Source organism: Pseudopipra pipra, chromosome 17, assembly GCF_036250125.1.
Source record: "Pseudopipra pipra isolate bDixPip1 chromosome 17, bDixPip1.hap1, whole genome shotgun sequence".
Classification (NCBI taxonomy): Eukaryota; Metazoa; Chordata; class Aves; order Passeriformes; family Pipridae; genus Pseudopipra; species Pseudopipra pipra.
In genome coordinates this window covers 5,224,423-5,248,532 of record NC_087565.1, presented here as the reverse complement: position 1 = coordinate 5,248,532, position 24,110 = coordinate 5,224,423, and the positions used below count along the sequence as shown (strand labels likewise).

The window sequence follows — 24,110 nt, the reverse complement described above, 5'->3', positions numbered from 1 at the left end:
GGAGATTATGTTCTTCTGTAAGATTATTTTTATTTTCTGTAGTCAGCACCTGTCTTCTGAGCTGATTCCATTTGCCATTTAATCAGCCCGGTGGGAGGTTTGCTTCCAGCAAATCATACAGCCATAAAAGGAATTATGTCTGTGTTTTTACTTTTAAAACTTATTTATGTGCATGTGATGGATGTTACACTCAAACACTTCTTTCAACTGCAGCTGGTTTTGACAGTGAAAGTAGCTTCTGATTTGAGAGGCAAATTAGTCAAGCTCCTAATTGAAGAGGTGACACTGAGTAGTACAAGGAGAGGAACCAAAGAGTACACAAAGAAAGAAAACTTGTGCTTGACTTCCAAATTGACTACTCACTAAAATTATGATTCAGTGTTGCAGTGTCAGTGTTGGAGATGTTTGCACCCCACAGCTGTGAGACTGAACACAGTATAACTCATACCTGGGTATAAGTTTCCAGTATTTGTCATTGCTTTACCATGCCCAAGACCTTTTCAATCCTTTTCTGAGCTTATTACGTGAATTTCACTCATGTAGTTACATCAGTGCTCATCTCCCCTCCTGCCTCGAATTAACTAACTCCAAACATACACACAATTTTAAAAAAATAAACAAACAACATATTGAACAAGGGTTTACATGTTTGGATGCAATTTACCATGACTTGGCTCCCTCTTCTGGAAACAGGCACAGTAGCAGAGTGAATAAAAATACTTCATAATTTTGTTTCCTGCCCAAATAAAGGGAGGGAAGCCTACAACCAGATAAAGGTTAACCTGTGGTTACTACATGTGGTTCCCCTCAGTAAAAGCTTGTTTTATTTGTTTTCTCTGTCGGTAGCATGTCTGTGTGACCATATGTGACTGCCACAGGCCTCAGAAGTCTCTCTCTTCTGAGTAAGAAATACCAAAGCAAAGGATAAAGTAGGACTTAAAGATTTTTGCTTTTTCTGCAACCTCCTTCTCCTGGAGCTGCCTCTGGTGTAAAACCCTTTTACTATTCCACTCTCAAAGGTTCAGCTCAATAATACTGTTCTCCCTCGTGATTTAAATAGCAGACTGCTCATCAGGGACCTGCCAAAGATTCACGTTGGGAGAATAATGTGTAAATTACCTAAATATTAGTCTGCTAAAGGCTTAAGAACAAGCATTTAGAGGTTGCTGGCAGCAGGAGCAGTAGGCAGGAGGTGTCTGCCCTGCACCTGCACGTTTTGGTGCTGCCCAGAAGCTCAAGTACCTTTCCCAAGGGCCATGTACGACCTTGCTCAGGCTGTGCGGGAGCTTCTCCATCCTCTGCCGAGCTGAAGTTTTGCCGTGCCTGCATCCAGGCTGCTATCGGCCACACCATCGCCTGAACGATGTCTTAACAAGGCTCCTCCGCCTGCTCGTTCATGTTCTTGAAATGAGTCACGAGTCCTTTTGTTTTGGACTGAGATAACATCATTTTAATTATTTATGTCCATAAAGGAGCCTGGTTATCTTTTCCAGATACTTACAACAAGGCATCACTTCTATCCAACAGAGTTAGATCAAGCTGTAAGAATACTTACCCCTATTTAATTTTTCCTCAAATTCTTCGGATGGGAATACCATACTCTGTTCCAATCCTTTAAAAAGCAGAGACTTTTCTGCCGGCAAAACTGCGAAAGCTGTGGGAGCAGGGAGCGGATTCCCCTCCCAGGTATCGGAGGGGCAGGACACACCCTGGACAGTCCCCTCTCTCCCTGCCCTCCACGGGGGCGTCAGTAATTACCGGAGGGGGAGGAAAGGAGCAGATCCCAGCCGTCCGTGGGGGCTGGAGCGGGCGAACATCGCCTGCCCCGGGCCGAGCCCTGCGGGTCCGAGGCTGCCCCGGGATAGGGACTGGGGCTGGCGGGACTTCCCGGAACGAACGGCGGGCGGGGGCGGCGGGAGGCGCTGACACGTGGCCGGCCCGGGGGGGAGGGAGCCCGGCGATGTGAGCCGGGGAGGCGGAAGGCGCTGCCCGCATGGCCGCGGGGGGCGGCGGCAGGAATGTGCCCGTGGGCACCGCCGAGCGCGGCCCCCACGACGGCATGAGGCGCGATGGAGACCCGTACTGGTCCAGGTAAGGCTGGACCCGCTCCCGGGAAAGCCGCTCCCCTGCTTGCGGGGCTCTCCCCGCATCCCGCCGGCCGGTGCCTTCCCGGCCCCGGGACCCGCCGCATCCTCGGTGCCCTCCTCCCACAGCTCCTGGGAAAGATGCGGTTCCTGGATGGAAGGGGTCGCGCGGCGGTTTCGGTGCTCCCCGTCGGGCCGAGACCCTCTCCCCGGCCCCCGCGCTGCCCTCCGGGGGCACCGCAGGACGGGGTCGAGGGACGTGGTCCCACCCGCTGTCTCACCCCATCAACCTCCAACAGAGACGGTAGAAGGAAGGGGGGAGACAGGGAATGGCTGTGAAACACGGGGGAAAAACGTCTGTTGAGTTTATTTCTGGCCTGTTGTCAGTGAATCAAACGCGAAACCGCTGTCAAGTTCTTATCAAAGTGTTCCAGCGGGGATGTTTGTACCGGCGATATTCATTCATTAAGATAAAGTCTGGAATAGTAGCTGGGCAGCAGCTAGACAGCTTGAATTGCTCCTTAAGTAAAGTAATTAAAATACTTAAAAATACGATTGAGCCCCAACTGACCACTTTTAACAACAGAGACATGGGCAAACACAGGGTGCTCCAGTGTTTGGAGCAGAAACTGGGACACTTGGGACAGGACTGCTCCTCTCTGTCACTCTGGGAATGTCATCCAGCACCTCGACCCTTCTCCCACCGAAGGCTGGATGAGATGATGATTCCGAAGTACCAGTGGGGCAGCTGGAAGTGATGGTCAGAGGGTTTTCCAAACTGGGAGTCCCTGGACTCCATGTGCTTTTGAAATTTGGCTCAGTTTAACACTGCCACGAAAAGGAACTGTCTTGTGGCTGCCACTGTTGTGGGCACCCCTGGGGCTCCCCTCTGCCCCTCTGGGCTGGTGTGAACCCGTGGGGAACTCACCTTGGCAGGAGAGCAGAGGGGCAGCCACAGGGCAGGTGGCAGCGGTGCCAATGCACGGGAACATGTGGCCAAAGGGAAGAATTGCCCCTTCCAGCTGCAATTAACCGTTGGATAAATTGGTATTTATCATCAATTGCTTCCTGCAGTGGCAGCAGTTTTAAATTGCTGTCCCAAGGGAAACTTTTCCTGCAGTCAGAGACCGGGAAGTCTAATCAAACCCACGCTCATCTCAAGAGTAAGGAGGTGGGTCTCAAGAAGGCCTTTGGCACTTGGGGTGCTTAAAATTTGAAGATTCTTTCCCCCTAAGGCACTTAAAAAAATTCCTTCTCTCTGTCTCCCTCTTGCTAACTTTTCCCTAAGTCTTTGTGAAGTGGGAGTGGTGGGGACCCCACACCAGATTTTTATGAAGCAAAACTTTAGTTTATATGTTTTTTCTCTAGAAAAAAAATAATATATTTGACCAGAACAAGCCCTTCAAATCTCTTCAAAAAATGCAAACCATCGATAACACTTTCCAAACCAAAATGCACTGCAATGAAGACAGCCTGTTGATTAAGACATACCTATTTTAAGTGATTCTGACCATCTTAAGTGCTGCTAGTAACCTGTTGATGGGAGGGAGCAGCAGGATATCCCTAAAGCCCATCAGATCATTATCTATATTGCTGTAATTCACAGAAGCTGAGATCATTGTTTGGTGTAGACACACGTGTGGTCACAGCCCTTAGTTGGGGAGGTTTTATGGAGGTTTTATTGCCTAAGTAAACTGGGCAGGTCGAGTGTGGGCCAGAGGGAGCAGAAAGGGGGAGCGATGCACCAGATCACTCAAGCAGGTTGCTCGAGTTCTCTAAAGTACCTCACTGAGGGGTTTGGTGGACAGTTTTGCAACAATTTCCAAGTAATGAGTTATTGCCATGGAGGCAAGGTGTTAATAAGTGAGGGAAGTGACACAGGTTCTCCTTTCATGCTCCAACAAAAGGCCTGCCAGGCAGCCTTCCAAGATCAGTCCCCACCATCAGTGCAAGGAGAGATAAACTCTTATCTTGGCAGGTTTCTTTTTTCGGTCTTTGTTCATGCTGCTGCTTCTTTTGTCGTCCCTTTTGTCAGATGGCTTTTCCTTCCTCTTCCACTATTCTTGCCCTGTCTTTTCCCCTGCCTTTCCCCAACTTTTCTGCAGGTTTCCGATGGCTCCTTTATCACACATCTCGTCTTCTAAGAACAGCACTTGGGGATTTCTATTTGGGGCTTGAAAAAGCCCACGTGTTTATGTAGCACATCTGGACAGTTATAAAGTGCGTTTTAATGCTGATCTTAACATGCCAAAGCAGGACTACTCAGGCAGTGGATGTGTTTAAGCATCTCTGGTTTAACTGGGGGAAGGCTCGAAGCAGTGAGAAGAGAAATCAGTTGCTGAAGAAATCAGTTACACACAAAGCCACGAGCAGATCCAGCAGTGGACGTGGGGTTCACATTTTGGATGGTGCCTCCAGGAGAGAAATACAACGTGGAAAAGTCGCTGTGTCCTGGGAAGCAAATGACTCCTGAAACCGCTCTCCATCTCCCAGCCTCTGGCTACACCTGAAGACAAGGGGTGATTATAGCAATTTCTTAAAGCTCCAGAGATAAAAGGAGTCTTACCATCGGCCACAGGCTGGTCTCCAATCGCCTGACCTGCTCTTTGCCCGGAGACAACGGTCACGTTGTTTTTTTTCAGTTCTGTGCTCTGATCTTTTGTACACATGATGTTGCAGCTTTATCTGGTCGGGGTTTTCTTGGTGGTTGGGATTTTTATTGTACAAGTTCCTCACCCTAGTTTTAATCTTGACCTTGCTGAGAACTTTTTTTTCATGTGGAAAATGTAAGCAGGACATGCATTTCATTCCTGGCTGATCTGTGTAATGTCCTCACATCAGTATGCAAAGTGCACCTGTGCTTTATTATTATGTTTTCTCACCACCTCCACCTGGACTCAACAACTATTTCCAGCTCATATGAGCTGATGAAATCTAATTTCATCTTTGCTTTTGCCGAAAGCAAGAAATGAAGAGAGGGAATAAACCCAGAGCTCTCTTGCTGAACACCACTTTGTTGCCATCTGTGGCTCTGAGGAGGGAGCTTGAGCACAGGAGGCGGACAGGAAGCCAGCAGCTTTCCCAGGAAAAAAAAGCCCTGTGTCCTCTGTGCTGCTCTTGTTGGCTGCTAGCTGGGTTGGGAAAAAAAAAACAACAACCAAACCTCCTCTAAACCCCAAAGCTACTTTTGACAGCGACAGATCATTAGCTTGGAGCCAGTCTGCATCATGACAAAATAAACTCCAGGAAGGGGGGAAAACCTCTTTCCTGACAAGCATGTTAGATTTTCAAGGGAAGGAGAAGTTGTTGTCGAGAAAAACAAAGAGTGAGAAGTGAGAGGACTGTCAAACTGGGTTAAAAATAACTATCTGGGTATTATCTCGTCACACAGGAGTGTGCATGGCTGCTGTGTTTGTGCCGTGTCAGTCAGTCCTGGTTGTGTTGGAGGTCACTGTAAGTTAAAGCCGTGGGCAGGTAAGCTGGAAAAAAGGTTTTCGAAGGGTGAAGATCCCATGGAGCTGGGAATGGCTGACAAGGAGGGAAATGTTCCCATACTGTGGTGTGACAGGTGACCAGGCACAGGGGAACCCACAGGCAGTGGCTGTGTGTCCTGGGGACATTCCCCTGGAGGTGGCCTCATGCTTGGGTGTCCTGGGTTTGGAGCTGGTGGCGTGGCTGGGAGCTCAGTGCCACCACATGGGCTCATCTCCATCCTGCTCTGGGGTTCTTGCAGGGTCTGGTGAGTGGTGGCTGGGATGAGCAAGAGGGCTGCGGGCACTGGAGGTGACTCCAGTGATGTGCTTGCCACGTATCTCCCACAGAACTATTTTTATCTCTTTTTAGAGAGGGGAGCTGAGGTAGAGATGCCCTCCCTGGGAGGAGGGTGTTAATGCTGTGCTATCAATACCTGTGCCCATCTGATGCAGATCAGGAGCTGCAGCTCCCAATTCTTCCAGTTATGGAAAACACCCACAAACATTGGAGATGGCTTCTGGCCAAGAGCTGTTGCTGGGACAGACTGTTCGTAGTCTTGCTGTCTAACACAGCTCTCTTACTACCTGAAAATACCCAGTGGTCCAGACTCGTGCCTTGGAGGGGACCAAACTGTGATCTAATTGATTGCCTGAGCTCCAGCAGGTCCATCTCAACAGTGACCTGCAGTGTCTGCCAACAGCCCTGCACACTGGGGGAAACGAGGGAGGCGAGTCAAGAGAAATAAAGTTGAATAAATATTTGCTCTGTGGCATCTACTGGAGAAATTCCTCCAGCAGGAAAACGCACTGCAAATAAAGATAGCCTGTGCTGCTGGCTCTCCTTCCACTGCTGGATGGCTCAGCTTGGTTTTGTCCCTTTGGGAATCTCAGGCATCCTTGAAAATCCATCCTAACCACCATGCCCTGGGCGGGGCATCCATTAGGTTGGTGGGAGCTGGGTCCCAGGGAAATCAGTGGATGCTTCGAAGCAAAGCCGTGACCACTCAGTGCCTGGGGCTGCATTTGGAGGAAGAGAACCAAGGAACATCAGGCAGGGCTGCTGCCTACAAAAAAGTCACCCAGGATGATTCATTAGGGCTTGAGCTAATTGTCGTCTGTCTGGGTGGTGGTTGGAGGTTTGTGAAATAGGAAGTGTTTTCTGGCTGCATGACTGCTTTGCTTGGTGAAGAAGGTCTGGGTGAGGTGAGAAGGGGATGCACCTGCAGTGCCTGTCTCTTGTGAGCAGAAGGGGATGATGGATGAGGAGGGCACAGGCTGGGCAGTGAGGAGCTGCTGCTGTCACACAGCACCCAGTGAAGGCAATTAGGTGGCTCCAGACACGCTCCAGTGATTCACCTGGTGATGGTCTGGAGGGCTGGCCCCTCTCATGGGGTGTCTGTCACATGTAGCCAGGGCTTGGCCAGGACTGGCACAGGGCTGTGGGGAGGTGCTTGATCTGTCCCTGTGGCTGGTGAGACAGGACAACAACGGCTGTGACTTCCATAGGTTCAGATGTGCTTTGCTCTGACTCAGAGTGGTTGTTTCCAGCACAGCTTATCCCTCCCTCCCTCCCTCATCAGGGGACCCATCAAATTTAATTTGTTAACATCTGCTTCTCGGATGGCTGATGTCACCCACAAAAACTTTTGTTTGATTTGTCATTATTCCTTAGTTTTTGAAGGAGGGTTTTAATTCCTCCCTTTGTGCTAGTCCAGGTTCCTTCTGTAACCTTTGCTGTTGTTGTTTTGCACTGAGCAGAACATTGACTCATCAGCAGCCTCAGTGATAGCTATAATTAGGAGAAAATGTATTTACAAAGCTCTTTCCTCTGATGCAAGCATGTCATTGTCCTTGCAGAGAAATCATTCCTGCCATGCTTTCAGGTGGGTGTGGGCAGCTACTGATTACATTTGATTTGCGTGGATTTTCCTAGCTGGATATGCCACCTATGGAGGAAGTGGTAGTCTGAAGGTGTTGTTACAGTTCCCACTTAATTTGAGCCCAAGTCTCTACTGATGCATTTAAACATACAGGAAAAGAATACAGAATGGAGTAGTAGTCAAAGAGAACATTGAGATTGTGTCATATACCCAGAGACTTATTTAGTGCTTTGGAAAAAGAATTAAAGTCAAGAGAAAAATATTCCCTGGAGTTCTGTCAAAACATCAGCTGGGGAGGAGGCTTCTTGGGAGAACATCTCTACTTGGGAGTCCCTCTGTGTCTGAGCTGTGCTTTGAGTGGTGTCCTGCTCTGCAGAGACCCACGTGGCACTTTGTGCCCCCACTCTCATCCAGGTCAGACTTGCTGTGTGGAGACCCCAGCACTGCTGGCCTGGCTGCCTCCCCCTACCACCCAAACCCCCTTGGGTGATGCTCTCCACCTCACTGGGGCAAGAAGAGAAGCTGTGAGTTCACAGCATGCCCTCCTGTGCCTCTGCCCTGAAGCCAGAGCTGCCCTGCTCATCCCTTTTGGGGTTCAATCCCTTAGGACCAAACTGTGCTCCCCCAACCTGCACTTTCCTGGGACACCGACTTTGCTGTGTGTGGGTTTTGCTTTTCCCATTTGCAAACACCCTCTGGAGGGAGCAGACCTTGGCAATACTATAAAGAGAAGTGGAGTAGAGAACAGTTGAGCTGCTCACGTCAAGCTTACACTTTGCACAGCCATATAGAGTTTGGGGACAAGGAAGAACTGTCGATCTGATATCCCATTAAAATGCTGCTGTGCTTGCCAGGGTAACTGGGGGTTGTTATGAACACACCAGAGTGATTGGAGAGGCAGAGCTCAGCCCCACTCCTGTGAAAGCTCATAAAGGTCTCTCTTTGCTGCAGGGGAAAAGCACAGTTTAGAAAACTGTCTTGGTGCCTAAATAATAGAAAATACCTACACACATCACTGGCTGCTGCGCTTTGCTCTGTCACCTCAGTTGCTGCAGGTTCAATAGCTCAAATTTATCACTGCTGTGCCACTGGAGATAACAGGAGAGATTATGGCCCTGGACTGGCAACAGCCCATTTGGGCAGGGCAGGCACGAGTCTGTGGCTTGTACCTGCAAGCATCTCATCCCTGAGGGCTCTCCATAACGTTTTCCATGGCTGGTGATCCCACACCTGCCCTCTGCCTCTGATGGAGGATTTATACCCAAAAACTCCTGCCCGTACTGTCCTGCTGGGGTTGGTCTGACCTGGACACGGTGTCCAGGAGCCTTTGGTTTCCCTGTGCTTTTCTGTAGCAAGCTGGAGTTGGTGGAGCCACTGCTCCTGGAGCTGGCTGGGGCAGGTTATCAAAAAACAGATCACCTTTGGTTTTGCAGCAAATGAAGATATGAGTGAAGATATCTCCCTCTCAGGGTAAGTCCCCGCCACAGGAGGGACTGTGAGAGCATTTACCAGCCTGTTCAAGTGGCAGAGGCAGGTCAACCCCTGGTTACTTATTCCTCCAGCAGAAATGCATCAGGTTTTCCAGTTCCTGTGTTATTTTGTGCGCTCGTGTGTGTGCACAGCAACGATGGTTCCAACCTTCAAAACACCAACTAAACCCCTTGCAGTCCCTCCTGCCAGAGGTTGGCACTGAGCTGCTTATCTGCCTTGTCAGGAAACAGCAATAAATCCACCTCCAGTGGGTTCACCTGCCCGCTGTGTTCTACTTTTCATTGTTCCGTTTGACACCTTTATAAATGGGTTTGTGCTGTGTGGTATTAACCTACATTTAGCATAATTCCAGTACAGAGGAATAAATGCTCCATTCGCTATAGAAGGTGACCTGGGTTGTTTCCCACACGGATGGTGGGTGTGTTTAGTAGGGTGGAAAGCCCAGAGGTTGCTGCCCTGGTACAGTGAATTCCTCAGCCATCTCTGGAGCAGAGAGAGTGTGTTTGCTCAGTGCTTTGTGCTCTGGCCTCTGGGCATAGAAATAACCAAATACAAATAATACCAATAGTGTGTGTTCTTACTAAGTTTTTAACTCCATAATTCATGGGCAAAGGGGGACCCAGAGTGACACAAACTGGGCTGAGGGAAGGCAGAGGGATTCACCTACACCTGGGCCTGATGTTTGCAGCAAAATGTGTTTCTTTGCTCCAGAAGCACATCACTGACTTGGAGCAGGAGGAAATTGCCTTCCCACTTATTTCCAGCCTATATCTTCTGCAGGAGCACTTTTCTTGGGGCTGAGTACTCATGCACCAAATAACATATTCTGTTAACATATTATGGCTCATGTTACCTAAAACTTCTTATCAGGCCAGGCTGAATTATTTTGCTCCTCTCTGAGCTCTTCAGCCCCATCATGTGTTGTCTCTCTAAAGAATTCCTTCATCTCTCTCCTATTTTGGGAAGGGTAGCACACACCAGCTCCCTTGGGGGTTGGGTAGGAATGCCAAACTACAAATATTTGCTATCAGGATGGTGTGTCTCATGCAAATGCTTCCAACCTCAGGCCCTGACCTTTCCTTTGTTACCCTTATCTTTTAAAGAACAGTTTCTTGTTTGGGGAAGAAAAGCAAACAAACCAGGTTCCTCCCCACCTTTCCCTCCATCCACAGCCAGTGATGTTCAAGCAGCCCCTTCCACCTTGCAGCCTGTGGACAGACATTTTGCTATCAGTGTCAAATGTTGCTTGGGCTGAAGTTAACATCATTCCCAAAAGCCACCAGGTGGGATACTCTCTGTGTCAGAACCCTTGTGCCACGGGGGGGTTGCAGTGACCTTCATTTTATCAAGACAGACGTGGCTTGCGAGCAAAGCAGCCCAACCCATAAGTCCTCTCTGTGCATGGACCTACCAGGCACAGCATCCCAGCTGCCCTTTCCCCATCTTCCTCTCCACCCTCACAGGCCCGAGTCCCGTGTGTGGACGGTGATGCTGCTGCTGGGGACGTGCCTGCTGTACTGTGCCCGTGTCACCGTGCCCATCTGCGCCGTCGCCCTCAGCTCCTACTTCGACTGGGACAAGAAGCAGTCTGGGGTCGTGCTCAGCAGCTTCTTCTGGGGCTACTGCTTGACACAGATCATCGGAGGACACATCAGTGATCAGTACTGGAAATTTTTCTTATGTTTTCCTCTGTTTTTGGAAGATGTAGCTTGGTGTTGGTGCCTCACCCTGGGGCAGTGGTGGGGTGGAAAAGTGAAGCGTGTCCATGGGGAGAAGCTTTGTGGGACACTGCAGGTTGCTCTGAAAGGGGTTGAGGTTACTCTGCCAGCCTCACTCAGGGTCTGTAGCACTGATTGAGAGGGGGCATGGGTAGTTTAGACTGTCCAGTTAGAAGCTGTGGATGCCTCAGCCCTGGAAGAGTTCAAGACCATGTTGGATGGGGCTTGGAGCAACCTGGTCTAGTGGAAGGAGTACCTGCTCATGGCAGAGGGGTTGGAATGAAATGGCCTTCAAGGTCCCTTCCAACTGAAATTGATTCTAGGATTCTATGAATACAGCTTTTTTTTTAATTTGATCTGCACAGTCTATCTTTGTTTTCAGTTCAGCTTGTCCAGTTTTTCTATCCTGTATTGCAGTCTTTTCACTGAACACAGTTTCCATCATGTTTGGAAAAACCAAGTGTCTCTTCACTTTATCATAGAAATTGAAAAACAAACATATTCCCCAAGTGGTTGTAAGGGAACATCTGAATCATTGCCTGCTGGAGTTCCTTTCCATAACCACCCTATTCTTAGCGAGGGGGGGCTTTTCTGTGAAATGTTTTCTGAGGAGCACATGCCTGGAAGGAGTACATTACCTGTGCAGTGCACTGTGCTATTTAGTTATGGTCCTGAATAGTTTCCAAGCAAACACTTGCAAAAACCTGGATGTTAAAAGGCAGAGATGATGCAAAAGGGCACATGTAAAACACTGTCACTGGTTAAGAGGAGCAGAATAGTGGCAGCACTTGATTTTCTCCTCCATCACCATCAGAAACTCGAGTGTGTCAGTGCTGTTTGGTCTCTGGGATCAGTGTGTGCTGGCAGCGCTGGCAGGAGGTGAGAAGGGAGGAGATCAGAACTCCTTGCCAGGGGCTAAAGACACGTGAGAGAAGAACAGGTTTGACCCAACAGTTGTTTGTAAAAACTGGCTAAACTGGGAAGGGCACTTGAGTCTTGACTGGAGCACTTTGCCCTTTTGGCCTCTCACCTTTGATAACGTGTTTTCTGTCTTCCAGAATAGGAGGTGAGAAAGTCCTCCTCCTCTCAGCATCAGCCTGGGGGTTCCTCACAGTCCTCACCCCCGTGGTCACTCACATCACTTCTGCCCATCTTGTTTTTATGACCTCCTCCCGGTTCCTCATGGGGTTGCTGCAAGGTGAGACCCCTGTCCTGTGTCTCTGTGTGCCCGGGGGGGCTTCCCTGCACAGGGATTCATGTGCAGTACATTCAGATTCAAATCCTGTGGTTTGCAGTGAATGAACCCTTCCCCTGTGTGTCTGAGCAATTCTCTGCCTCAAAGCTGCTTCCACATCCAGAACTTCCATGGGAAAAAACAGTGACATTTCTAGAGAAAGTCACTGACAAGTCATTCCCCTGTAGAAATCTCTCTGCCAGACAGGGGCTTCTGGCTTTGGAAATCATCACTGGTGCTGTTTGATTTTCCACATTTTCAAACTCCTTCAAAGTACTTGGGGAAAATCGGCTCTTGCCAAAACTTTTGGATAATTTGGGATGATTTTCTGTCCCTCTTGTCAAGCTACAGCACTGAAGAGGTGCCTTGACACTGATGGATTTACAGTAGCAGTTGCAGTGATGATGAAATGGGGGATTACAGAGAAGGCTCAAACGAACCTTTCATGGCAATGAGTCCACTTAGTTTATTTTATGTCCCTGTTTTGAGTCCACCAAGGGGTTTGCTGCTTTATCTCAGTGTTCTCCTTCTGGATCTTTTAAATTTGCTTTTGATTTGCCAACAATCCTGACTGTTCCCTGCCTTGCTCCCGTTGCTTTCAGGGGTGTATTTCCCATCCTTGGCCAGCCTGCTGTCCCAGAGGGTCCGGGAGAGCGAACGAGCCTTCACCTACAGCACAGTGGGGACTGGCTCACAGTTTGGGTAAGTTCAAAGACCTCTGAGCAGTGAGTGACAGTCTCTGGACATCATATGTGATGAAATGCCATTAAATAGTTGGAGGCAAAACTCACAGCCCAAAGTACATGTGGATTCACGGGTCCTCAAGGACACAGGCTGCAGCTGAGGAAGCCTCAGGCAGTTGCTGTCGTGCCTGTCAAGGATTTATGTATTGTTTTCTCTTTCTTTTCAAACCAGACTTTGAAGAGTGTTTGCAACATTTAATTACTATGGGAAACAGTTCGATTCATTAGGAAGAGCAAGGGTCAGCCTGAGACTGATCACCTTTCCACTCTGATAGGTGGGGAGAATAGAACTTCCCCTTCTCTGCTGGTCTCCATCAGAATTTCCTTTCTAAATAGGAGGATTTCTTAAAAGCCAAATAGAAATATAACTGTGTTTAACCACTTAGTTTTCCAGTGTGCTTATTTCTTTTGCTGTGTTGTGCATTCTCTGAGATACTGCACACCAGCAACCTCCTTTTCTTTTCTCGTTGTCTGTGTTTCAGGGTGGGGCAGGCGAGGGTGAGGCCTCTTGGGGTTTCTCCTGCCCAGTGAGGATCTGGCCTGAGATGCCACTCAGGGAATAGGGCAGGTTTTGGAGTCACAGGGGGACTGGACAGGTGGGCAGCACCTGCACATGCAGTGAGTGAGAAATTCTTCCCTGTGAGGGTGGTGAGCCCCTGGCACAGGTTGCCCAGAGAAGCTGTGGCTGCCCCATCCCTAGAAGTGTTCAGGGCCATGCTGGACAGGGCTTGGAGTAACCTGGTCTAGTGGAAGGTGTCCCTGCCTATGGCAGGGGGGTGGAATGAGATGATGTTTAAGGTCCCTCCCAACCCATTCTGTGATTCTGTGGCTCAGTGACACGCAGTGTTGACCCCAGGGTGCATCTCCCATTGATGTGCACAGTCCAGGCACTCTTAGCCAGACCAGTAAATCCAAATGGTTTCCCTTGCAGGACACTGGTGATTGGTGGTGCAGGATCCCTCCTCCTGGACTGGTACGGCTGGGAAAGCGTTTTCTACTTCTCCGGTTTGCTCACTTTGCTCTGGGTTTACTGCACCTGCAAGTACCTTCTGAGTGAGAAAGGTAAATCCCAGGCATCCCTGGGCTTGCCAGTGCTCCCAGGGCTCTGGGAACTGACTGATTCCTCTCTGTTGTTTTCTGCAAATCCTCTGTGTTTCCAAGATCATGCCTGGTTTTGCAGAAAGACCTTTTGCTCAGGTGTCTTCTGTAATGCACACTGTCTCACCCAAGACCCCCAACCCAGAAACGAGGTTTTGAGCTCTTTCAACGCTGATTTCCTGTTTCAAGTCCCACGCTGGATTACATCCCTGATCTGGCTCCTCAGTACTCTTAAGCACCAGTGAAAACACAAAACAGAGCATGATCTTCAAAGTGGATTAAGCTAAAGCAGGACAAGATACTTATTCACAACTAAGAGCATCTACACATAGAGCTTTTAAAAACCCATTAATCCAGAATATCTCTTCCGAAATAACTGTCTGGGAGTAATTCTGCATATGGACAAACCATGACACCTGGCTACAGCATTATTAGTGTGAGCTTGATGTGTAGAAGCTGAGCTCATGAGGAGCTGGGTGTGTGTCTGGTGCTACACAGAATTCAAATGTGGTCCCTGCCCAAGGGATTTTTGTTTAATTATTACAAGGGGTACAAATGGGTGGAAGTGGCTGAGTGGGAAAATGTGTGGACGCAGCGGAAAAATTTTGGTCAATGTAACAAGGTGTTTTCATGAGCATTCAGTGGTGGCATAGCCAAAAAAACAAGACCAAAAAACAAGGAGATTGAAGGTAGTTGTATAGCAGTGTCCCAGGGCTGCCTCCAGCTGCACAGACAGTTACTGATCAGAGCTTTCCTTTGGCTGTTTTCTTCCCTGCAGAACTCATCATCCCCATAGACTATTTAACGAGAGGCCTCTCGATACCCAAGCAGACCAAAGTTCCCTGGAAGCAGCTGTTTAGGAAGGCACCGATATGGTAGGGAGCTGCAGTGGCCTCGAGCATCAGCTGGGCTGGGGAGCACCCTCCTTTTTCTCCTGTCTGGGCTTATTTGTTCTGCCTCTGTAGTTTTTGTCCACTTATTTAAATACTTGGGAAACAACCAGGTTTTCTAATTCCTTCTGTATCAATAAAGAACTAAGAAGGTAAGTTTGGCAAAAGGTGGTTTTTGTTCTGTCCAGAGGACTGTCAGGCTTGAATATTGCTGGCAAATCTTTCTCCTTCCCAGGCTGTTCCCCCTGGATGAGTCATGTGCTCCTCCAGGCTGATATTCTCCACCAGTCTTCTTAGAAATGCTGCTTGTATTGGGCTCCTAAGAAGTGCTGCACTGGGGCACTGAGTGGCACAGGCTGTGTTCTCATTGCTGGCAAACATCTTTTTAATGGCCATTTTTCCTTTGGGATACTGCAATGGATATTGAAGCTCCTCCAAGCATGTGCCCAAGTGCTGTTTCAAGATGCAGGGCAATAAGCCCATTCCTGCCTTGAATAACAATGGAGCTGATAACAAAACCCTAGAAAACCCTAAACAACACCTCTTGGAGCAGGAGGTCTCTAGTAGCACTGGAAAGGACCGGTGGGAAATGCACTGGCATAATTACCACTGCAGTTAACCTTGCCTGAGCCTGGGGCTGACGTCAGGCACTGTACGATGGGGCAGCCAAGGAACCAGCACTGCTGCAAAGGGGAGAAAGCCAAAAGGAGTTGTTATCTGTGAGAAAAATCTCAGGAAGCAATTGCAGTGCTGTGAGAGATTTCTTTATAGACCAGGACCTGAAATATTGGGTTACTCGAGTGCCTGTTTCCCACCCAGTGTGACCTGTCACTCCTGATTGTTTCCTCTCCGCTGTGTGTTTTCAGGGCTGTCATCATTGCTCAGCTCTCCACAGCCAGCACGTTCTTCACTCTCCTCTCCTGGCTGCCAACTTTCTTTAAGGAAACTTTTCCTGAGTCAAAGGTAGGTTGGCTCCGAGGGGCAGGCGTTGCTGCTCTCTGTTCAAAGGGGGTCGTGCTGGGTACCTGCCAAAATGGGTTGGTTAGGAAGGAAGGTGATGGCAGAGGGATTTGGTGAGAGCAGGCTGGGAGTCAGGAGGGGGTGGGAGGTTTCCATGTGGGATTAGGAGCCGTGGCACCCCTGCACATACATCTGGAGGTGCCAGCATCCTCCCTCCAGGTTGCAGAGGCTGGTTTCTAGTTGTTTGTTTAGGGATGCTGAGGGGAGGCAGAGCTGGGGCACTTTCCAGGCAGGGAAGTGCAGGTTATATTTGGGGTTTAGACTGCTTTTCTTCTGAGAAAACTACAGTTTTCAAATGGCACAGAGCTCATGACATTCTGCTGTTGCAAATAACCACCATTCACTCCTGATTTTTCACAGGGTCTTTAGCTGGACTGACATTGTACAGCTCAGACCTGCCTGCTAAAATTAAAATTACCATTAATACTGTGTGCTTCGAAAATACTACAAAAGCTTCCCTCTCCTTAGCACAAATGATGTTCCCATTTTTCAGAAAGCCAGGCAATACTTATCTGATCTGAGAGCTGGTATTTTCATCTTGTTCGCAGAAACTCACAGAGTCTTTTCCACAATGGCTCTGTTAGGTTTTTTACAATTTCCAGAGCTGCTTACAAATGCCTTTTCATATTACACATGTAAAGCTCTTTATGGCATACTTGATATTTATATTAAAATCGTGTATTAAACCAGCAAACATATTGTTGTGACAAGATCTGTGCACCTCGAGTAATGTGCTTGTGCAGCAGTAATTTACCATCTGTTAAGCATTATATCACAGTGCCCTTATGTAAGATGCTCTATATAGTGTGTCTGCAGCTGATAATCACTTCATGTATTTTAAAACGTGGTTCGAGGATGCCTGATTTTAAGGGATGGACAATAATCCCTGATGTGGGAAACCTGTGTCACCTGCTGGCCAAAGTCCCTTTCTGCAGGTGAGCTGCTTCACCTCTGTCTGGGCAGCTGCCTCCAGCCTGCCTGGAGGTTGATGGAGGGTTTGGATCAGGGTGATGGGCTGAGGGATTAGACAAGGTGCATTGGGATTGTCGTGTTGAGCAACCCCAGCTGGTGTTAACAAACACCAGAGGCATTGCCCCACAAACCCCATGGGGTAATATTCTCAAAAGTGACCAAGACCCAAATTTCAAAGGCATGGAAAGGTGCAAATGGACACTGGTATGATTTCCAGGAGCAGCTGAAACAATATTATTCAAACCCAAGATTATTCAGCCCTCCCACACATCCCAAAGCCAGGCAGGAAGGGGAGATGCCTCCACGGGGTGATGGACTCTGAGCAAAGGGAGACATGCAGAGGATGATGGATGGATGATGGATGCCTGGATGGATGCATGGATGAGTAGGTTCAAAGGAGCTGAGATGAAGCCCAGCACAACCCACACTGGTTTCAGCTCCTTGTGGGATCTGGGCACTGAAGTGCCCCTGAGCAGCTGTAATCCAGCTGACCAGTAATCGGCTGTGATTACAGCTGTAGCAAGCTCACTTAATTGAAAATAGGCCAAAGTATGTTACTGCCCATAATGTTACCTAATCCTGCCATTAGAAAATCCAGCTACACTCCCTCGGCCTCACAGTAACGCTGCTAATGAGGTTGAAGCTGTTGGAAATTCTGCTTTGCTGGTGACCCACAGGAAACCCACAGTGAGCTTCCCAGGCTCTCTGGCTCTCTGCCACATCATTATGCTGAGCAGTAAACTTTGCCACATTTAATCCCTCTTTCTCAGAGCTTTCTGCCTCTCCCCTGGATGAAGAGTCACCAGGGCAGAAGGAAAGACAGCAAACCTACAAATGCTACTGTCCTGTGATGCACCTGCCCCCTTACAGAGCTTGGAGTGGGGCAGGGTGCAGCTGAGAGCTGGTCCTGCAAATGGGGTACAGATGCTGCAACAAGTCCCAGGTGCTTCATTTTCCCCCCTCTCTACAGATACTGTGGACTATCAAAATATTTGCAAACAAACTCAGCTCTGACAAACCTCTCTTGATTTTCACTCTGTTTCAGGGTTGGGTGTTTAATGTAGTCCCCTGGCTGGTTGCAATTCCAACAAGCTTGTTCAGTGGATTTCTGTCTGATCATTTAATCAGTCAAGGTAAGAGCCCTTCTGACTTCTCATCAGCTCTAATTTTATGGGATTTGGAGAGAGGATGTGAGTAGGAGGAGATGGGCCTGTTGGTAGGGAGAAGACCCAGCAAATAGACAATGTGAGGTTCTGGTACAACAGCAGAATAAACACTCCAGTGTCCAAATCCCCTCCATGTGTTTGGGGCTCGCTTTGATCTCAGTCATAATATCCACATGGAGATGAAATCTGGGCATCTGAAATCCACTTACCCCATGGTCTCCTGGCTGGAGAACAAGGAGAACCTGATGTGCTGAACTCCTACTCTGCCTTTCTCTTTCAGGGTACAGAACCATCACCATTCGTAAGTTCATGCAGGTAAGAGAGCTGAAGCCACAGGAGAGACACCCAAGTTACCTTCTGAGCTCTACTTACATGTCAGACTAGACCTTGTATGGAGCTGGGTTGGGGGTTATAGGTGGAAAGAGGGAAGATTTTCTGGCTTTGATTGGTGGTCAGTGTGTGTGGGAAAGGAAATCCAGAGGAAAACCCTGGCTGAGGAACAGAGCGTGGACCTCTGTTAACAGTGGACTAATGGTAACATTGAGCACAGTGAGTGCTCTGAAGGGGTTTTCTTTCACAGGCAAAGGCCAACCTGTCCCTGTTGTCACACCAGCACTCTGAATGACCCCTTAGATACTGAGGAAGTAGCAATACAAGGGTGAACAAAAATAGAAATGCTGGGTGAGAACACAGTGTCTCCTTTGCTCTGCAGCATCACATCCGTCTGGACAGACGTCTGACATAGAAGGGCAGGACACTGGGAAAAAAAAAGGCTTGAGAAGCACCTGGTGCACATGAGCTTTTGCACTGGAAAAGGGAACAGTTTGTTCTGACGTAATTTGCTTTCTTCCTTACAGAAAATGTGCTGTGGTGTTTAATTTTGCCTTTTTTCCAGGTCATTGGCTCTGGCGTCTCAAGCGTTTTTGCTCTGTGTCTGGGCCAGACCTCCAGTTTTTGCAGAGCAATAGTGTTTGCCTCTGCCTCTGTTGGACTCCAGACCTTTAACCACAGGTAAGGAGAGCGATGGGGACAGGAGCTGTGGCCCTTTGCTCTCGTCCCACACTTGGCATTCTGGGGTCTCGGGCAAGGCTACCTCCATCCTGCCTGTCAGAACAAGAACTGGCGCTTGCCTGAGCATTGTGTGTGAAGCCGGTGGAGTTTAGGGCCTGGGGGGGTGGAAATGATCCAGCAAACCTCTAGTGTGGGAAAGGGCTTGGGCCAGCCAGTATTAGAAAGATGAAGCAGGGGAATTGCATTTTGGCCCTTCTGAATACTTTGAGTTGAATTGTTTTCTTTCTTATGCTCACCTGGACTGCTTCACTCTCAGCTTCTACTCCTTTCTTGTGCCATTTCTTGTCCAGAACCTTTCCTTGTGTTTTACAAACCAGTCTCTGTGTAAATGATGAAGGAACAGTGTTCCATTCAAACAGCCATTTTTTCCCCCTCTCTGTTTCTCACCAGTGGCATTTCAGTAAACGTGCAGGACCTGGCCCCCTCGTGTGCTGGCTTGCTGTTTGGTAAGGATTCTGTGGGCTTTCCATGCTGGGGAGGTGGCATCTGTGGGTGGGACATGGTCAAGGTTTGAGTAAGGATGGCTCTGGGCAATGTCCACTCTGTGTGTGCAGCTTCAGCTTCCTTCTGCAATAAACCTGCCAGTGCTGGGGGCAGGTAAAATGGCACCAATGTGCCTTAGGACCTGCACCCAGGGCTGGGATGGTACTACATTTCAGTGGTCTCTGTCAGTTGTCCAGAGAAGCTGTGGCTGCCCCATCCCTGGAAGTGTCCAAGGCCAGGTTGGACAGGGCTTGGAGCAACTTGGGCTAGTGGAAGGTGTCCCTGTCCGTGGCAGGGGTTTGGAATGAGATGAGCTTTAAGGTCCCTCCCAACCCAAACCATTCTGTGATTCTGAGATCAACAGGGCATTTTACCAGATGTGCAGACTGGGGGTTGGTGGGAGCCGGGATGAAGCTGCTCATGTCTGTGGGTTTCGAACACATAATTTCTTTCTTTTCCTTCCAGGGGTTGCAAATACAGGTGGAGCCCTCCTAGGTAAAGTACCTTCCTGCAGCTCATCCTTTCCCAGAGAGCCCTCTCCCTGCAGAGGGCAGGATCCAGCCCCAGAGCCTTTGCATGTCTTTCTCTTCTGTCACAGGTGTCATTTGTGTGTACCTGGCTGGTTACCTGATTGAAACGACTGGCTCCTGGATCTCTGTTTTCAACCTGGTGGCTGCTGTTAACAGCATTGGGCTCTGTGTATTCCTCCTGTTTGGAGAGGCCCAGAGGGTGGACACAGACTCTGCTTACGTGGATCTCTAGGGATGAGCCCAGCGAGCAGCCAAAGGACAGGAGAGTGTCACGTCTATGTTGCACAAGTGCCAAAGAACATTTAAACTTTTTTTTTAGGTGTTTTAACAGGAAAAAAATATGCTGAAACCAAGTACATAGTGGGTCTGGATGGAACCCATGACAGAAAAAAAATGTAGAGTTTATTTTTTGCTCAGGGTGTAGCTGGTGGCCTGCAGAGCCATCCAGCTCAACATCTCCAGTGAGGATATGGTCTGTGGGACCAGTTTGTCCCAGTTTGTGTCCGGTGGACAAATATCCATGTGGCCAAAGGAGGTTACCCGACCTGTCTCCCAAGGCTGCTGTGGTTCCATGCCCTGCTGAGGAGGAGCTGCTTCTCTGTGCAGGAGCAGGTCCCCCCCTGCTCTGCTGTCCTCTGACCGTCCACCTCTGGGCTGCTGTGCCACATGTGTCCTCTGAACTGTGTGACAGGGATTGTCCCAACGAATGTACCTCTGACCTTAACCCCCCCTCCCGTGCCTTTGTTTGCAGCCAGCTCAGCAGGGACCAGCCAGGTGTCCAAGGGTTGTGAGATGAATCCCAGGCTTCCCTTCAGGGAGTGTCTGGCTGGATGTCTGCAGTGGATCCAGGGGCTGTGTCGGTCCTGACAGGAGGCTGCAGAGCAGAGCACTCCAAGGCAAGCCTGTCTTTACTCAAGGACAGAGCTCAAGGTGTCCCTCCTCTCCCAGGTGGCTTTACCCCAGCCCTGAGCCCAGGCAGGCCAGCTCCACCATGAGAGCAGAGCTGATCTGCCATCCCCCAGGGTCAGGCTTAGCTGGGCTCACCTCGTGGTGCAGGAACAGCTGAGGAATCCCCCAGGAGCTGTTTTGCCAGATGCTGTGAATGTATAGGAAGAACTGGTCACATTCTGTGCTGTAGATCTACACCCCCAGATGTGTTCTGCTGGATTAGGTGTGTCCTCCATGTGCTCTCAAAGGGCCAAGGGAGACTTTCCAAAGAGCCTCACACGGGCAGGTTTTGTTTCTATGTTGAGCATAAACCAAATTTCTGCACTGGGGATCCATAGGGATGGGGATCCCTGTGGTTCCCCGTGTCAGAGGGAAATACTTGGCTGTAGACACCTCTGAGCCTGAATGTCTTAAATTATTTATAAATATTTTAAAATGTAAGCACCAAATTCTATATTTTATGTATTTGAGGCCTGACTCTGCATGCTTATTTTGAGTGGTGCTCCCACCAAATCCCTCACTATTTCTCAAAGGGAGAAATCTACCAGCCTCCAGTATTTGGTTTTGTAGGATGAAGTTTAAATGTGACATTTCATATTAAAGCAATTAATTGCTTTTCCTCCTGCCCCTTGCTTGAGGCTGAAAGGTTCTCTTTGGTTTTTCCAGTGCTTACCAGAAAACTTCATCTCTGACTGAGGATCAGATTTCCCAAGGACTTTGCAGTGCAGGAAAGCTGTAGGTTCAGGTTTATTGTCCTTAAAAAAAACCCAATTATCTCCTTCTTTACCTTTTGTTTTGGCCAGATTTCTTCTTGGAAGACCTGTTGGAGCCATGTTAAATTTCTGAATAGGTGGATTTGTAGTGAAAATAGTGACAGCCTTTTGATTGCAGAGACATTAATGGGTGTCACTAAACTGAGCTGAGCCACTTACTGGGCATATTAAGAGATAAAGGTGCAACTGCTTGATATCTTCTCAAGAGAATAAAAAATCAATGTGGCCTGATTAGGGACAGAGAGATAAGAAAGTATTTATTTTCTCCTTCTGTGCTTTTTTTTCTCTAAAAGGCTGTTTGCTACGAGGAAGACTGGTGGGAAGTCTTAAAATCGGTGGATAACACTCAGAGCAAACAAAGCCAGGCTTGCCAAAGAGGCCCGAGGCTGTGCAGCCATCTCTGCCAGCTTGTCCTTTGTCCAGTCTGAGCAGATTGCTTGCATGGCCTTTTCTATAGTGGCACAGAAAAAAAAAAAAGATGTTTTTTGTGTTGTTTTTTTTTTTTTTTAGTGTCTTCCCTGGCTGTTCAGTGTTGCAGGTCAGGAGCACAAGGAGTCAATCCTTGCTCTCTTTGCTGATTGCACCATTTCTTGTGAAAGAGTTGATGAATTTAAATCACTCGCATTTGAACCAGGCAGCTTGGCCACCCCTTGGCTCTGCCAGCTGGGAAATTTGGAATTGAGATCTTCAAAGGAAAGTCAGCATGGCTGGCTGTGCCTCCTCTCTAAATTCAGCTAACACTGGTGGGCTGTCCTGGTTGTCTGTCTCTGTAAGTGGCTAACAAGTTAAGTATTTGACTTGAGCTTATGTTTCATTATCCTCATACCTCACTGGTGAAGTGCTGAAACCATTTTGCAGACCTGTTCTGTTCTTTGTTTAAGCCACCTTGCCAAAGCCTGTGGTCTGAGTTTTTGTTACGGAAGGACCTGAAAAAAAATAAAGGCAGCCAATCATTTACAGACTGTGGTTTTCCTTTGACTACAGAGGTGTTAATTTGTGTGATCAGTAAGGGACAGACAAGTATATTTGATGCGATTAGCTCCTTAGGGGGGGCTGTGCTGGGAGAGCATCCCCACGTGTACTCGTACATCAGACCCTGAGCACAGCCAGCTACCTCTTCTCACTGCTTTTGGAAAAATGACTGAAAAGCTGCCTTCAGCAGAGCTGTGGTCAGTACAGCATCCATGATCCAATATCGCTTGAGAGTAATAATACAAACGAAGTGATTCTTGCGTTAGGTGGGATACACCCCGCAGGCAGATCACCTTCCACGTGGAGACCGTGCTAAAAAAAAAAAAAAAAATGCATTGCTAGTTTTTTTTACGTCCACGCCGATAGGTTCGAGCAGATGCCAACAGAGGGAGCTGTGAGATTTGGGAAGTGGCAGCTCCGGCCGGCGAGAGCTGCCGCGCCTGGCCCTGCCACAGCTGGCACAGCTGGCACGGGTAGTGTGGCTGATGCAGATGGTTTGGCTGGCACAGCTGGCAAAGCCTGGCCCTGCCGAGGAGCAGCCCTGGCTGGTGGCTCTCACCACCAGAGCTGCCCTGGGGACTCCCGGGATCTGCTGTCCCAGATTTGCTGGGACCCCTCACATGGCAATTGTGCAGTTAGTGGTGGGGACCGAAGGAAAAGTTTGGGGGGCATTTTAGAATGAGAAATAGCCACTGAAAGGAATTTTAACACCTCATCTGTAGGGTCATGTAATCGAGAGAATATCTCTAAGTACTGCAGAATCCTCTAATTTTCTCCTCAATGTGCTCAGAAAAAAAAAAAAACAACATGAAACTTGATGGTATGAAAATGATGCTGAAGATGATTTAGGGTTTGGGTGCAAGTTATCCTCAAACTTTCCTGTCCTCTTGCTCCTCTTATAAAGGTATAAACAACCTCTGACATACACACATGAGCTATTTTGACCTTTTAGGTCCTTTAGGTTAGTTAGAGCTTTTTTTTCCTGCCACATTCCTTAAATTGTCTGTGTCACAGGTTGGACCTGAGCTTTCCAACCTGCCCAGAGCAAGCAGGGACAGGCACAGTGCAAAAGGATCTGGGAATGTGTGACTGGGCTTAAAGGCTGGTCAATGACAGGTGCATTGTGTTGCTGGTTGGGGTGGGTTTGTACTTAAATTGTTTGGGAAATATTCCATAGCTGGCTGGAGATCATTAGAAGGATACTGTTTTATTGCAGTTTGCATAACACTAAATCAATAAACACATTCAAGCAGATGGAAAGCAAAACACAGGAGAAAAATAGCCCTATTTGGAGGAGAAAAGGAGTAGCAAAGAGCACTTCTTGGTGATAGTTTTGCCTGGAAAACACAAGCAGATGCTCTCACAGCAGAGACCTGATCTAACATCCACCTGGCAGCTCCCCAGGGCCGGGACATGCCCCAAAGACACCAGTTCTGCAAAGGGCACCCAGTCCTGTAACAAGCAAAATATCACCGTTTATTGCAGCCGTGACCTACTGCGTGGCATGTAATGAGGAATTTTCCATTTCAAACTTTAATGCAATAATTAAGATGTCCATTAAGGT

At 48.5% G+C, this 24,110-nt stretch overlaps 1 protein-coding gene across 1 annotated transcript; it reads left to right on the top strand.

Moving 5' to 3' along the window:
• Positions 1-1,794: 1,794 nt before the first annotated feature.
• On the top strand, positions 1,795-22,533 carry SLC17A9 (solute carrier family 17 member 9). Its single transcript, XM_064674050.1, has 13 exons — positions 1,795-2,091; positions 10,392-10,589; positions 11,705-11,844; positions 12,483-12,582; positions 13,555-13,685; positions 14,500-14,596; positions 15,478-15,574; positions 17,649-17,736; positions 18,050-18,084; positions 18,665-18,780; positions 19,231-19,286; positions 19,789-19,818; positions 19,922-22,533. The coding sequence occupies exons 1-13, from the start codon at positions 1,994-1,996 to the stop codon at positions 20,083-20,085; spliced, it is 1,350 nt and encodes a 449-aa protein (XP_064530120.1). The 5' UTR covers positions 1,795-1,993; the 3' UTR covers positions 20,086-22,533.
• Positions 22,534-24,110: the final 1,577 nt, after the last annotated feature.